At 32.7% G+C, this 15,696-nt stretch overlaps 1 protein-coding gene across 1 annotated transcript in view; it reads left to right on the top strand.

The window, feature by feature from the left end:
• Nucleotides 1–15,696, top strand: part of LOC129740690 (allatostatin-A receptor-like) — a 407,612-nt gene that overhangs the window by 288,276 nt on the left and 103,640 nt on the right. Inside the window, exon 3 of the mRNA XM_055732449.1 lies at nucleotides 6,130–6,288. Coding sequence (XP_055588424.1) covers nucleotides 6,130–6,288 — 159 coding nt within the window. The remainder of the gene's footprint in view (nucleotides 1–6,129; nucleotides 6,289–15,696) is intronic.

The following is a 15,696-nucleotide window of genomic DNA, read 5'->3' as shown; positions in this document are numbered from 1 at the left end:
TAGTCATTATGGTTACTTGGGTATACCAAGCATCAAAGTGTAGTTGGGTTTTCGCATCCAACTATTAATATGATAGAGCCAACTACAAACTGCTGATTGTACTTGCGCAATCAACTATGAATATGATGGATTCAACTATAATAGTATACATTATTCAACTGTAAATATAATAAATTAAACTACAATTGTATGATTGCTTTTAGACATTCAAATATCAATATAGTAGATTCAACTATACATTCATGGTTGACCTCTCACAGTTGTCTATAAATATGATAAAATCAACTGTAATGATATAATTGATTCAACTGTAAATGCGATAAAATCAACTACAATTGTATGATTGACTTTATGCATTGAACTATAAATATAATATACTAGCTGATCCCATACGAACTCTGTTTCGCTTTCAACTTGGAATATGTCATGAACAGTTTGTATGAAAGCCAATTGCCAAGCATTTTCCATATGCACTTCTGAATTCATTGTTAAGTAATAATTGCAAAAATATTGGTCGATCACTTTGTCTGTCGTCTGCTACTAAATTTGAAATCAGAAATCCTTTGACCGTGCCAAAAAACCACGTGTATAAATTTCGACTCGATCATTGCATAACAACGCAATTATTGCCAAGAAGCTAAACCCCTTTCGGGGGCTCTTATACAATCTTTGATGACTGAAATCAATTGCCCTTCCCTCAAAACTCCCGTGTGCAAATTTTCAAAGCAATCCATTGTATAATAACGTCAATATTGCTGAAAACAGTGAAAAATTAATTTATGTGGACGACCCCTTTCTTTGATCCCTGGCAAAACATTTGACATCTGAAATCGGTTGGTCGTCCCTGAAAACTACCGTGTGCAAATTTTCATCCCAATCCGATGTAAAATAACGACGATATTGCAAAAATATTGAAAGGTTTATATGGACAACCCCCTTTGCCGGCCCCTTACACTGAATTCAATACCTGAAATCCATTGCTCATCTCTCAAAACTCTCGTGTACCAATTTTCGTCTGAATCCGATGTATAATAACGACAATATCGCATCAACAATGAATAGTTAATATGGACAACCCCTTTGGCTGACCCCTTACATAAAATTTGACCCCTGAAATCGATTGTTCGTCTTTTAAAACACTCATGTGCTAATTTTCAACACGATCCGACGAAAAATAACGTCAATATCGCGAAAACAATATTTGTCTTCTATGGACTACCCCCTTCAGAAGGGGTCATCCGAAAATCTAAAAACATTTTTCATCCTTCCTGGTTCTAATGAGCATCCATGCCAAATTTCAGACCTCTAGCTCTTAAGACGGCTGAGTCTATAGAGGACAAACAAACAAACAAACAAACAAACAAACAAACAAACATACAGAAATTGCTTTTTATATATATAGACTAGCTGATCCCATACGAACTCCGTTTCGCATTTAATTTAAAATATGTCATGAACAGTTTGAATCAGTGTCAATTGCCAGGCATTATGAGATGCATTTTCAAATGCATTGTTAGGCAATAATTACAAAAATTGTGAACACGTAATATAGACGAACTTTTTTTTTGTCGTATGCTACTAAAATGCTACTGAAATCAGGAATCAATTGACCGTACCAAAAAAACCTCCTTATATGAATTTTCGTCTCGATGCGATATCAAATTATTGCAAAACCAAATTTATCAGTCAATACGGAAGACTCCTTCAAAACTCTCGTGTACCAATTTTCATCTGAATCTGATGTATAATAACGTCAATATCTCAAAAATAGCGAAAAGTTAATATGGACGACCCCTTTGTTGGCCCCTTATACAACATTTAAAAGCTGAATTCTATTGCCTGTCCCTAAAAACACTCGTGTATCAATTTTTATCTAAATCCGTTGTAAAATAACGTCAATATTGCAAAAACAGTGAAAAGTTCATATGGACGACCCCTTTTGCCGACCCCTGGCCCAAAATGCTATACCTAAAATCAATTGCTCATCTCTTTAAACCCCCACGTGCAAATTTTCATCACAATCCGACCAAAAATAACGTCAATATCGCGAAAACAATATTTGTCTTGTATGGACGACCCCCTTCAGAAGGGGTCATCCGAAAATCTGAAAACATTTTTCATCATTCCTGGTCCCAATGAGCATATGCCGAATTTCAGCTCTCTAGCACTTAAAACGGCTGAGTCTATAGAGGACAAACAAACAAACAAACAAACAAACAAACAAACAAACAAACAAACAAACAAACAAACAAACAAACAAACAAACAAACAAACAAACAAACAAACAAACAAACAAACAAACAAACAAACAAACAAACAAACAAACAAACAAACAAACAAACAAACAAACAAACAAACAAACAAACAAACAAACAAACAAACAAACAAACAAACAAACAAACAAACAAACAAACAAACAAACAAACAAACAAACAAACAAACAAACAAACAAACAAACAAACAAACAAACAAACAAACAAACAAACAAACAAACAAACAAACAAACAAACAAACAAACAAACAAACAAACAAACAAACAAACAAACAAACAAACAAACAAACAAACAAACAAACAAACAAACAAACAAACAAACAAACAAACAAACAAACAAACAAACAAACAAACAAACAAACAAACAAACAAACAAACAAACAAACAAACAAACAAACAAACAAACAAACAAACAAACAAACAAACAAACAAACAAACAAACAAACAAACAAACAAACAAACAAACAAACAAACAAACAAACAAACAAACAAACAAACAAACAAACAAACAAACAAACAAACAAACAAACAAACAAACAAACAAACAAACAAACAAACAAACAAACAAACAAACAAACAAACAAACAAACAAACAAACAAACAAACAAACAAACAAACAAACAAACAAACAAACAAACAAACAAACAAACAAACAAACAAACAAACAAACAAACAAACAAACAAACAAACAAACAAACAAACAAACAAACAAACAAACAAACAAACAAACAAACAAACAAACAAACAAACAAACAAACAAACAAACAAACAAACAAACAAACAAACAAACAAACAAACAAACAAACAAACAAACAAACAAACAAACAAACAAACAAACAAACAAACAAACAAACAAACAAACAAACAAACAAACAAACAAACAAACAAACAAACAAACAAACAAACAAACAAACAAACAAACAAACAAACAAACAAACAAACAAACAAACAAACAAACAAACAAACAAACAAACAAACAAACAAACAAACAAACAAACAAACAAACAAACAAACAAACAAACAAACAAACAAACAAACAAACAAACAAACAAACAAACAAACAAACAAACAAACAAACAAACAAACAAACAAACAAACAAACAAACAAACAAACAAACAAACAAACAAACAAACAAACAAACAAACAAACAAACAAACAAACAAACAAACAAACAAACAAACAAACAAACAAACAAACAAACAAACAAACAAACAAACAAACAAACAAACAAACAAACAAACAAACAAACAAACAAACAAACAAACAAACAAACAAACAAACAAACAAACAAACAAACAAACAAACAAACAAACAAACAAACAAACAAACAAACAAACAAACAAACAAACAAACAAACAAACAAACAAACAAACAAACAAACAAACAAACAAACAAACAAACAAACAAACAAACAAACAAACAAACAAACAAACAAACAAACAAACAAACAAACAAACAAACAAACAAACAAACAAACAAACAAACAAACAAACAAACAAACAAACAAACAAACAAACAAACAAACAAACAAACAAACAAACAAACAAACAAACAAACAAACAAACAAACAAACAAACAAACAAACAAACAAACAAACAAACAAACAAACAAACAAACAAACAAACAAACAAACAAACAAACAAACAAACAAACAAACAAACAAACAAACAAACAAACAAACAAACAAACAAACAAACAAACAAACAAACAAACAAACAAACAAACAAACAAACAAACAAACAAACAAACAAACAAACAAACAAACAAACAAACAAACAAACAAACAAACAAACAAACAAACAAACAAACAAACAAACAAACAAACAAACAAACAAACAAACAAACAAACAAACAAACAAACAAACAAACAAACAAACAAACAAACAAACAAACAAACAAACAAACAAACAAACAAACAAACAAACAAACAAACAAACAAACAAACAAACAAACAAACAAACAAACAAACAAACAAACAAACAAACAAACAAACAAACAAACAAACAAACAAACAAACAAACAAACAAACAAACAAACAAACAAACAAACAAACAAACAAACAAACAAACAAACAAACAAACAAACAAACAAACAAACAAACAAACAAACAAACAAACAAACAAACAAACAAACAAACAAACAAACAAACAAACAAACAAACAAACAAACAAACAAACAAACAAACAAACAAACAAACAAACAAACAAACAAACAAACAAACAAACAAACAAACAAACAAACAAACAAACAAACAAACAAACAAACAAACAAACAAACAAACAAACAAACAAACAAACAAACAAACAAACAAACAAACAAACAAACAAACAAACAAACAAACAAACAAACAAACAAACAAACAAACAAACAAACAAACAAACAAACAAACAAACAAACAAACAAACAAACAAACAAACAAACAAACAAACAAACAAACAAACAAACAAACAAACAAACAAACAAACAAACAAACAAACAAACAAACAAACAAACAAACAAACAAACCCACAGAAATTGCTTTTTATATATATAGATTCAACTATACACTTTTGTTTGACCTTTAAAATCTAACTATAAGTATGATTGATTCAACTGTAATGCTTGGTAATAATTTGTCCAACTCTCATTATAATAAGCTCAACTACAATTGTATGATTGATTCTAGGCATTTAACTATAAATATGGTAAATTCCACTATATTTTGATGATTGATTGTGTGATACTTGAATAAATTCATCCACACCCTAACAATACATGTACAAAAGTGTAGTAGTATTGTGCCTTCAGCAGCAAGCAGCTGATGTTTACCAACGGCATAAACAGAATTCTGTTTCTGTGGCAACGATGTTGAGAAATAATTTTTCAAGCGCCATTTTAGTTTGGTGTTTGTGACGTGACGAAAAAAACAATCTTGTTTTGAGAGAAAAGAATTTGCCTGTCCGATCTAAAAGTCGAATCTGGATATTTCCCCCGATATTATTAGCTATTAGCTGCGTTGCTTCGGTTTTCAAACTATGGTAGGTACAAATTTAAAGATTAACGTAAAATATTTTATTTGAAGAATTGTCTTTAGATAACCTTTTCCTTCTCAGAAAGGTTTTGGATCTTGAGATACAACAACTCATAACTGTCCCATTTATATGTACCTATATGTCAAAATAAGGAACTAGCCAAATTAGGTACACAGACTCATTTTTAAAAACTTGTAATTTTTTTTGTAAAGTCATTGCATTAAATGATTATTTTACATTGTACATGATCAAAAGACGTACATATTTGGAACTTTAGCACCGAAAAATTAAATGTCTATGAAATTAGAATTAAGCCCAGTGATATGAAATCAAAATAATTATGACAAAGTATAGACTTTAGGCAAACTTCTCTTCTTAAAAAAGTTTTCTTTAGCCTTGCAAATCACAGCATGAGAATTTTACCGAAAATTGAACCCTCAACAAGCAACCACTTAAATCAATCGTTAACCTGTGAATAATTTATGAGCTGTATTAACTGAACATTCTCATCAGCTATGGGCAACCCTTAAATGGAAAATAACACTTTCGCAAAACCTGCTAATTAGAATTTCTTGCTTCAGATGGCAAACATTTATAATTTCCTTTTATTATTCATGTTATTTTAGATGAGACTCGACTGTTCGGAGCATAGGGTAACACAATCTCTTAGAAATTTTGATCCCGTTCCGTTTCGGAACCAAAAAATAATTACCATAGTCGCAATCCGAAATCACTACCAGGAAAATGGGCGAATGCCACATGCAGCGCCCGTTTTGCGTTCCATAAAAAGCAGTAGATAATAATGCTAGAAAACTTTTCTTTTTCCGTCTTTTTCCCCTCCACAGGTCATTCTGGTGCTGAAGAGCGTGGGTGTGTTTGTGGCAGACACGTACTTCAAGATTTCGCTACAGATATTTTCCCACGTACTGGCGTACACCAGCTCCTGCATCAACCCGCTGCTGTACGCGTTTCTTTCCGACAACTTTCGGAAAGCTTTTCGGAAGGTAAGTGTTTCGGTGCTGTTTAATGTTTTGGTAAATTTTGTGCGAACTTTTCCCCATTACCCTTTGAAAGGGTACCGATAGATAAAACCGAAAATACCTTCTGAATGATAATAAACTCAAACTAAAATAAGAAGCTCAAAATTTCTTCACAGAGCTGCGAGTTTAAGAGTTCAACTGGAGTTGTATACAATTTTGTGATAAAAGTTTTGGAAAGCGACTTGGTTTCAAGTCAGGACGGAAATCATTGGATGACGAAGCTCCCCAATATCACAAAGCATCGTATCGTAAAAGCTCAAATGCAAACACTTCTAAATCCCAATAAAATGCCATTTTGCAGCTTATTAAAACCACAGGAGGTGTTACCCGGGAAGCTACTGATAATAAAGTCCACAAAGCTTCAGAGCCCGAAATCCATCCACTTGTGTCTGAATCATTTGGCCGGTTTGCTCCAGGTGTGAAAATCAAAATTCCTGGAAGGAATCCTATCACACCGGAACATTCAGTATCTAAGCGGAAGAAAAAAAATACAAAACGTTATACACCTTGTATCCGTCATATCAACACCGGAAAAACGGCATACGGTATGGGCTATTTGGAAGATCAGGAGCTCCTGGACTGGTGACTTCTCCATGATAAGTCAGGAAACCCTGAAACGAGCTCTCTCCGCATTTGACGTGACCGGAATTTATTTGCACAGCTCACGTGGAATGACTGTTAAAAACTGGAGTCACATTCGTGGCCTGGAACCAGAAGCTGAAAGCAGTGCCTTTTTTTTGCTCGAGTTGACACATTGACGAAAGTTACTCTCATTTCTAAGAACAGTGGATTTTTAACAATGAATTGCGGTGTTTCCCAAACGAGGAAGGCGTTGAATTTATACGTTCATGGAAATAAAGCTGAAAAATTAGTGATAACCTTTTGGAAGATAGAAGCACGCATGGCCGTAGGAACGGGGGGGGTTTTGGGGGTTAAACACCCCCCATGAGGATCCAAAAAAGCAATCGACGTATTTTACTCTACACTCAAAATTTTAAATTCAGAACCTAATTATGATAATAGAGTAAGGTTAATCAAGAGTAACATTCTAGACTAAAAACTAATGCCCAAACTTCCAAAACCCATCCAAAATTCAAAATTCTGCTACACTTTTTAAAAATTTCCTCACTTGTTCATAGAAATTCAGGTGTGAATTTTAAATTTAACCCATTTCGGGGATTCTGATTCTATAATTCCCATAACCAAAATTGTATTCCTATTTTCGTATTTTGGATTCTGTATCTATTTCAGGATTAATGATTTTCAGTTCGAATAATCATGAGAGATACAAATGAAGAGCTGCTTTGAAGTTCTGGTTCAAATTTGATTTTACATTTAATATTAAATTTGAATCATATTTTTCGAATTCATATAAATTTTCGTTATTTTGATAACAATTTTCCGAATATAAAAAAAATAATTTATATTCAAATTTGAAATTAATTCTATAACACAACATTAAAACATTCAAAGCTTCGAAAGGCAATCCAAAATTGAAAACTCAGATTTAGATAATTTTAAATTTATATTTTAATTCAGATTCACAATACAGATTAAAATTAAATAATTTGAATTTGAATTAAGATTAAAATTAAATAATTTGAATTTGAATTAAGATTAAACCTGAACTACAGAATTTTAAAAAAGATTCATGAATGAAGGCTTCAAAACTTTACTTAAATTCTTATCTGGAATTAGATTCGGAGATCGTATTTTTTGTACATTTAAGAAATCGTATGGAAATTTGGATACCGATTCAAAGCGCAACTTTTGAATTGAGGTTTATATTTCAGATTCAGAATGCAGATCCAAATCTCAGAAAAAGAATAAGCTTAAAAATAAAATATACAATCAACATTAATTGTTGAGATTTCATATAATATCAGATAATATCATGATTCCTTTACAATTAAATTTTAAGATTCCAAATTTTTATTCAAAATTAGATTGTAAACACAACTTAGTTGAAAATCACAAATAAATAGCATAATTTGAGTTTTTCGTTTTATACGAAAAATCCGAATTATATTCAAAAAACCTCATCTACATGATTTCAATAATGGAATCGATTCTTTATAAAAAATATTTGCTGATCTGTACTGTCAAACATATTTAAAATTTGGCATTATATATTTCAGAAATTCCGCTAATTTATACATTTGAGTGACGAGAAATGTTGTATTAAATTTTGTAGAATGAGGTTTCATTATATGACTCATAACTTTTGAATTATGCCGCAATGGTCCGCAATAATGAAGTTTTTTTTAAAGCCAAATTTTAAACTAAAATCATTTGTTTGGTGCAAGTTTGCATCAATCAAATCAGTCAATCAATCTTCCTTTTTTTAATTTGAGTTATTTTCGTCAAAGGTTGGAATCTTTGAATTTGCAAAATAGTTTTGAAGATTGGGCTTGCGTTTAATTCGATTATAGAATAGGCTTTTATAATAAATGAAAGGCTCTCCTTAAAAAAGCTTATTTTATGCTCAAATCAAGTTTGATCTACCAGACTCTCAAAAAAATTCAATGATTTTAACCATCGATGAATGCGAATTTTGCTCACCTTTAAAGTTGTTCTAAATTTACGATTTAATACGAAAACTTTTTATGTAAAAGTACTTAAAAATGAATATTCATATAGCTAACAACATAATTTTCTAATGTTTTTTGTATTCATTCGTGTATTGTTGAGCAAAAAATCATAGGTAAAAATCAGTCACCAAAACCCCCCCCATGAGTCGGTTCTTCCTACGGCCCTGGAAGCACGATATACATATATACATATCTCGCGTGGGCTTTTATTACGTCGCACTGTGGTTCAATTCCCAAAAACCCTGGCAAAAAGTATGTTTTCAACACTTTTGCTTCTGAAACATAAATTGTTCAATAATCATATTTTCACTGTAAATAACGAATTAAATATGTAGATTTAATTTATCGGCCTAGCGGTGAAAAGTGATGTCCTTTTTAGTAGGGACATCTAAAGATTATGAAATTTTTTATATAAGTGGAAAGAAGGTTCATTTCATCTTACCTTCTATCCAACTATATAAAAAATTTCATAATCTTTAGATGTCCCTACTAAAAAGCACATCAATTTTTATCGCTAGGCCGATAAATTAAATCTACAAATATAAATTACGGTGAGTAATCCTTCAACGGTGTGCCAAAATACGTTATTTAATAAAAAATGACACCAAAACGGCACTCGGCATTCGAAAGATATAGTATTCAGGCATCCATCCTGCAAATTTGGAAATGTTTCATCGGGCTTTTTTGAAATTAGAGCGATTTTAAATTTTAAGTCAATTTTCATTAGATTTACAATGGGGTTTTTCGACCTTATGTTCTAAGACCATGGATTTTTCTGACTACATATTACTTATGACAATCACCCAGTTTCATGCCCGACAGCTTTGTCGAAGACTGGAAAAAGATTTGAGTGGATCCTGAAAAGTTATTGGCAATTTTCTAAAACTTTATTAGGCTGATTGAAATTTTTCCATGTTTCTTAAGTTTTTTTTTTTAAATTCAGCTTCACTAAAAAGCGAATATCTTTCCAGGCGTAGTTTGAATCGTTTTTGGGTCTTCAACCTTTATTTTCGTGCTTAAAATGTGCTTAGTCGAACAAGGTAAATAGCGAAATATTGGCTTCAAAATAGTAATTTTTGATTACCTTCTTGGATTCAACAATAAAAATAAACGATATTTTTTTATTCAAAATTAAACATCAACACAGATGACCACTGTTATAGTCCACTACAGCATTTAAGAGATGATCATAGTACTACTTATATGATATTGGTTGCGTTTTAGGAAGTTGAGGATATGTTGCATAAGACTGAAAGCAGTTTAAAAAAAAACACCTGGCACCCCTGTGGAGTAACGGGGCAGTTCGTTTACTCCACTTAGCAATCAGCACCATCTAGTGGCTATATGCTGAGTAATATTTGAACGACATACTAACGTATTTGAATTCAAATTCTTACACACGTTTTCGGCTCATTTTTGCTCTGTTGCCCTCTGTTGCCGATTACTTTTCAGGATCGTTTTGGGGGTCATTTTTTTTTTTAAATAACGAATTTTGGCACACCGTTTCATAAAATAACGAATTATTTCCATATTAAAAATTTTTTTTTTTCATTTTACCGAAAGAAATTGGAAAAATTGAAATAGCTCAGTAAGTGATGATGCCCAGTGCTAACATTTTCTAACAGCTTGCTGCAAAATGTGTCATATCCTGGAGTGGATCATTGGAGTTAAAACCGACTCAAATTTAACACAAATAAAGTTAAATCAAATTAGTTACAATAATTCCAGAAGTGGTGTTTACAGTTTTTGAATTTTTTTTAACTGTTTCCTTTTTAACCAGTCAATTTCAATATTTTATGTAAGATAAGACTGTTTTTTTTTTAATTCGCATCAATATTTAGCGAAAATTTGAAGTAAAGTTATGAAAAAGTTTTTTTTAACCCTTCAAAGTTGTTCGAGTCAATATGACCCGAAGCGCACATTTCAAACCTCTTTATCATCATTCCAATATACTGAAGAACTGGGAATTTTGACTGACCAAGTATGTTCTATGAAAATAATGATCTAATCAACAACAAAAAATTAAAATTTGAGTTTTGAAAATCAGTTCATTGGTAAATGAAATACAGCTAAGCAAAGCCAAAACTGGATGTCGTTTTTTTAAAGTAAGATTTTTTTTACTGGAAGATCTGAGATAGCGGTCAAAACTTTCATTGGACCTCAACCTATCTATACATTGTCGGATAGATGGATTCTTGACGAATTCAAACATTAATGAAACACTTAAATATAAAGAAGCTGCCAGAAGTTATGGGTATTTTAAAAATAAAATTGATTTTCGGACTTTTAACTTTCTGAACCAGTTTCTGATAACCTGGTAATACTTTTCGACTTTATTTTGAAATGTTGAGTAATAAAAATAATTTAACTACACAATGAATATAATATCATCAAAATCGGTTAACATTTACAGCCAGGAGACCGAAATCAAACTACAACTCAAATTTCCCCGAAACGGATATTTTGCGAACGGCTTTGGAAGGTTAAACATCATTTTTTCTATAAATGGTTGTTTTTATCACCAACCATTTAATGTTAATTTGAAATGAAAAAAAATCATTTTAAAGAGATTTTTCTCATATTCTACTAATTTTTTTTATTTAATTTATAACTAATAATGTTTTTATTCATTTTTAATGTTTCAATTAATTTTTATGTAATTGAACCAGTTAATAGGTTTTATGATTAGATCAAAATCAATAAAGCATTTGAAAAACCGCGATTTAACCGTGTTGTGGGAGTTATTTCTTATATTACCTGAAAATTAATAGATTAGGGGAGAATGGGGATACTTGACCCTCTTTTCTTATTTTAATTTAAATTTTCTTTTTTGCATTTTCTGATCGAGTGTAATTAGATGTTTATATGCTCCCAAGGTTAGAACGATACACGAACTCGTAGATGAACTCTGGGCATTTTCGTGAGCCTTTGATTTCGATATTTTTTAAGTTACAGGAGACTTGATCCTTTACTAAAGAAGACTAGATTTTTTTTCAGGGTGCCCTGACGCTAGGCAAAAATCTAATAAAATCCAAAGATAAAAGGCCTGTTGAGTATATTTTGCCAAATTGGATCTCATTTCACAGTTTGTAATTATCAAACAAAGAGAAACCTAAAAGTTTGTCCACTACCTTAGTATAGCTGATAATTTTAAATAAATACAGTACTTTTATTTACGGCAAATCAGTCCAATTAATTTTTATAAACGACGTTTATTTTATTCCGACGTTTCGGTGTCTATCAACAGCTTCATCAGGGATCCTAAAAGGTTTTTTGATAATTAAACTAAAGTGTACTGTTTGTGTTGATTGTCCTATTTTCTAAGCCTACTTACAAAGTTGTCGTTAATTACTTGTTTTTTGTAAAAACGTACTGTCCGTCTTATTTGGCGTAGAATCACTGTAACGGTAGTTGGTAATGTTATAAAAGATCACTTGAAACTGTACTATTTCTTACATTTGAAATTCAAAATTTAAATTTATCTCCAAACTTTCTATGAAAAGCACTGTTGTGTACTTTCAGGCGGTACTACTGTTTTGCAATGTTTCTTCTTGCATTTTTTTCAACAACCAACACAAGTACAAGAAAACAAATCTAAAAGATGTCAAAAATATCGAAAGTCAGAACGAACCAAAAACAAAGCAAGAAGAAACATTGCAAAACAGTAGTACCGCCTGAAAGTACACAACAGTGCTTTTCATAGAAAGTTTGAATTTCAAATGTAAGAAATAGTACAGTTTCAAGTGATCTTTTATAACATTAATAACTACCGTTACAGTGATTCTACACCAAATAATACGGACAGTACGTTCTTACAAATAAAAAACAAGTAATAAACGACATCTTGTAACAGGGTTACATTTTCGTTTTTGTTTAAATATTATTATTATATAAAGTTTCGTTACTTCAATAAATTCGTTCATTACTGTAGTCAATTGCATGCTATAATATGTAGGTTCATACTTAGAACTTACAGCTTAGAAGCGCCTTTATTTATGTTATGCATTTGATAATGCACGTGTTTAAAAGGAAGTGGAGGAAGCTTGCGCTCTACAGGAATTGTCTCAATGAGAAGTTGCGCGCTCAGCGTCATCTCTCGAGTTGACCCCATTATTTAAGGAATCGGGATTCCAAGGGTGGATCGTTATGAGATGGAACGATTAGACTGAGTAGGAGGGAAAGAGAAGCCCTATTTTCAATTGGGAGGAAGCCCATTGGTTATTGTGTCCAAAGGTCAACGACTTCCTTCGGGAAATTTTCGACTCCCCTTTTGAAACCACCGATGGCCCTTGTGCGAATCTGAGGAATCCCTTGAATCCACTGGGTTATTCCGAATTTAACCGTGGTAAAAATCAGAAGCGAGATTGTTCTTGTTCCGCGTCTTTGTACCGTAAGAACACGTTGAGTGCCTTTTGATTTGAGTGTTTTAATGTTCCATGTTCCTTCCCAGGAAATTAATTAAGCCCATCCAGTTAGCTAGCTAGAATTTGTGTGCGGTCAGATGATAGTCGTGTGCGTTGCTACCAAAAATAAAAGGTAAACCTCATTTGCCCAAAATGTGTGTTCTGTGTGTGATTAATTGTTTGCCGTAATCTGGCAATTATATCCAGCTCACAAGCCGACGCACATCTAGCGATTGCTAACACCGCTACAGTCCAGCAGTTCCGGTACAACACCACGGTGAGGATTCGGACCCCGGCCACTGAGAGTCGGACGAGGTCGTCAGCCGTCACTTGGATGACCTACTCTAATTTGCATCAAGCCACCACCATTCTCTTCGAAGCGCCACCTACACTAAACGTTGGACCCGATACGGTGTCGAGTTACCACGTGCTTGGTAATCACTCCACCGAAGGTATGTACCCATTTGGGAATTTCTCCAGGAATATGTAGTGCGAGCATGCCCAATATGTTTTTTTTCCAACCTCCAGAATAATCATTCCGGCCGTTGAATTCTTCGGCTCGTTGTTGCTGAAATCATTGACATCATCAACTTCGTCGTTTGACCCACACGGTCTCAAAGTAGCACCGTCTTACTATCGCAAGCAAGCCTACTTTATCGGCCGGAATCTAAATCGGTACCGCATGAGTGAGTGATAAAAATATGCGCATATATAAATAGATTTACACTCAGCAAACTCCTCATGTAAATCTAACATAAAAACACACACAGTTATTTCCGGAACCGCCAACCATTGAAGGGTTCCACTTCTGAAAACTCGCCAGAAAATTCTTCAGAATATGTAAACCGCACACGAAATAGGGGAAGTTAGGGAAGGAACAATCAGAAATCAAACTCATGTAATCCTAGGATAAGAAAAATAAACCAAAATTAGCATGCAGAAAATAGAATAATAGTTTCTCCGAATATATGTTTAATGAACGTTAAATACCAAGTTAATATTATGTTTTCTTCCAACAAAATGTTCTAGTTTGTTATTTGTGCTTCCCCGAACATTGAGCTCTTGGGTTGAAAGGTGGTTCACGTGTTCTTCCCCGATTAGCTTTTCTTTTACTCTGGGAGGACTGCCCGGGAAATCAGTCTGCTCGCTTCTGCTTCGTATCACGTGTTAAGCTAGGGTGATTTGGTCTTTTTAAGCCAGTGATGAGAAGCACAAGCGAGTGTTTCTAAGGGGATAGAACGCTGAGTCCATAAGCTTCCTCTTAATTGGGAAAGGAAGCCGATACGAGTAGTTCCTACTCAGGCTAATTGTATAAAACCTGATCTTTCGTATCCATTCTTGGATCCTTTTAGGAACGACCCGCCCTGAGGTCAAAGTTCTCGCCGGGCAATTTGGACTCGACGAGTGGTCCTCGACTAAAAGAGGTGGCGCTGAAGCCGCTCGTTTAACGATCGCGAAACTGACCAGTGTACAATTCCCAGTAGTGTTCCTCCACACACTATAATCTTTGTAAGTTGGCTTAGAAAATAGGACAATCAACACACACAGAACACTTTAGTTTAATTATCAAAAAACCTTGTAGGATTCCTGATGAAGGTGTTAATAGACACCGAAACGTCGGAATAAAATAAACGTCGTTTATAAAAATTAATTGGACTGATTTGCCATAAATAAAACACTAAAATATACAGTCGACATCTTCAAAATCAATAAATACAGTACTTTGAGTCCTTTTTATCAGATAACTAGCTGAACCCGTACGAACTTCGTTTCGCTTTAAATTATTGGTACGTCAAAATGAGTTTAGAAAATGAATTCAAAACATTCTTTCGACAATTTTGGGGAAAAAATTCAACAGTGTTTAAAGTCGCTACTATTACTATTACTTGGAATTCAAATTAAACAGTTGAATAGCTTTTTATTAAAATTTATGTGAGAGTGTTTTCTTCTCGATCGATTGCAAAATCTAGACATTATGGCAGAAACATGTACTAGGGTAACGGACCTATCTTGGACCGCTTTGGGAAGTGGCTAAGCTATTTTATAAATTAATGAAGTATATGTTACAATTTTTGACTGCTTTATCCGTTCATTACGAAGATCAAGGCTTTTTCATTCGGAACATATCGTCATTTGTTGTAAAATAACAAGATTTAAGCCTAAAAACTCGTTTTTTCGATAATTACACTGGTCGGAATTTTGGACCACCAGGTTTCTATTTTGGACCACCCTTTCGACCTATTTTGGACCACCCCTAAACTAAATATGTTTTTTCAATTTTGCTAAATTTAGGACAGCGATCGATGCGCAATTATGCGAATAATCCAGGTCATCTTTTCTGCTGTTATTCTTGTAGTCAAGTTTGGTTTGTTCACGTT

This window comes from Uranotaenia lowii, chromosome 1 (assembly GCF_029784155.1).
Source record: "Uranotaenia lowii strain MFRU-FL chromosome 1, ASM2978415v1, whole genome shotgun sequence".
Lineage (NCBI taxonomy): Eukaryota > Metazoa > Arthropoda > Insecta > Diptera > Culicidae > Uranotaenia > Uranotaenia lowii.
The sequence above is the reverse complement of the archived record's forward strand: the minus strand, read 5'-3'. Positions and strand labels throughout refer to the sequence as shown.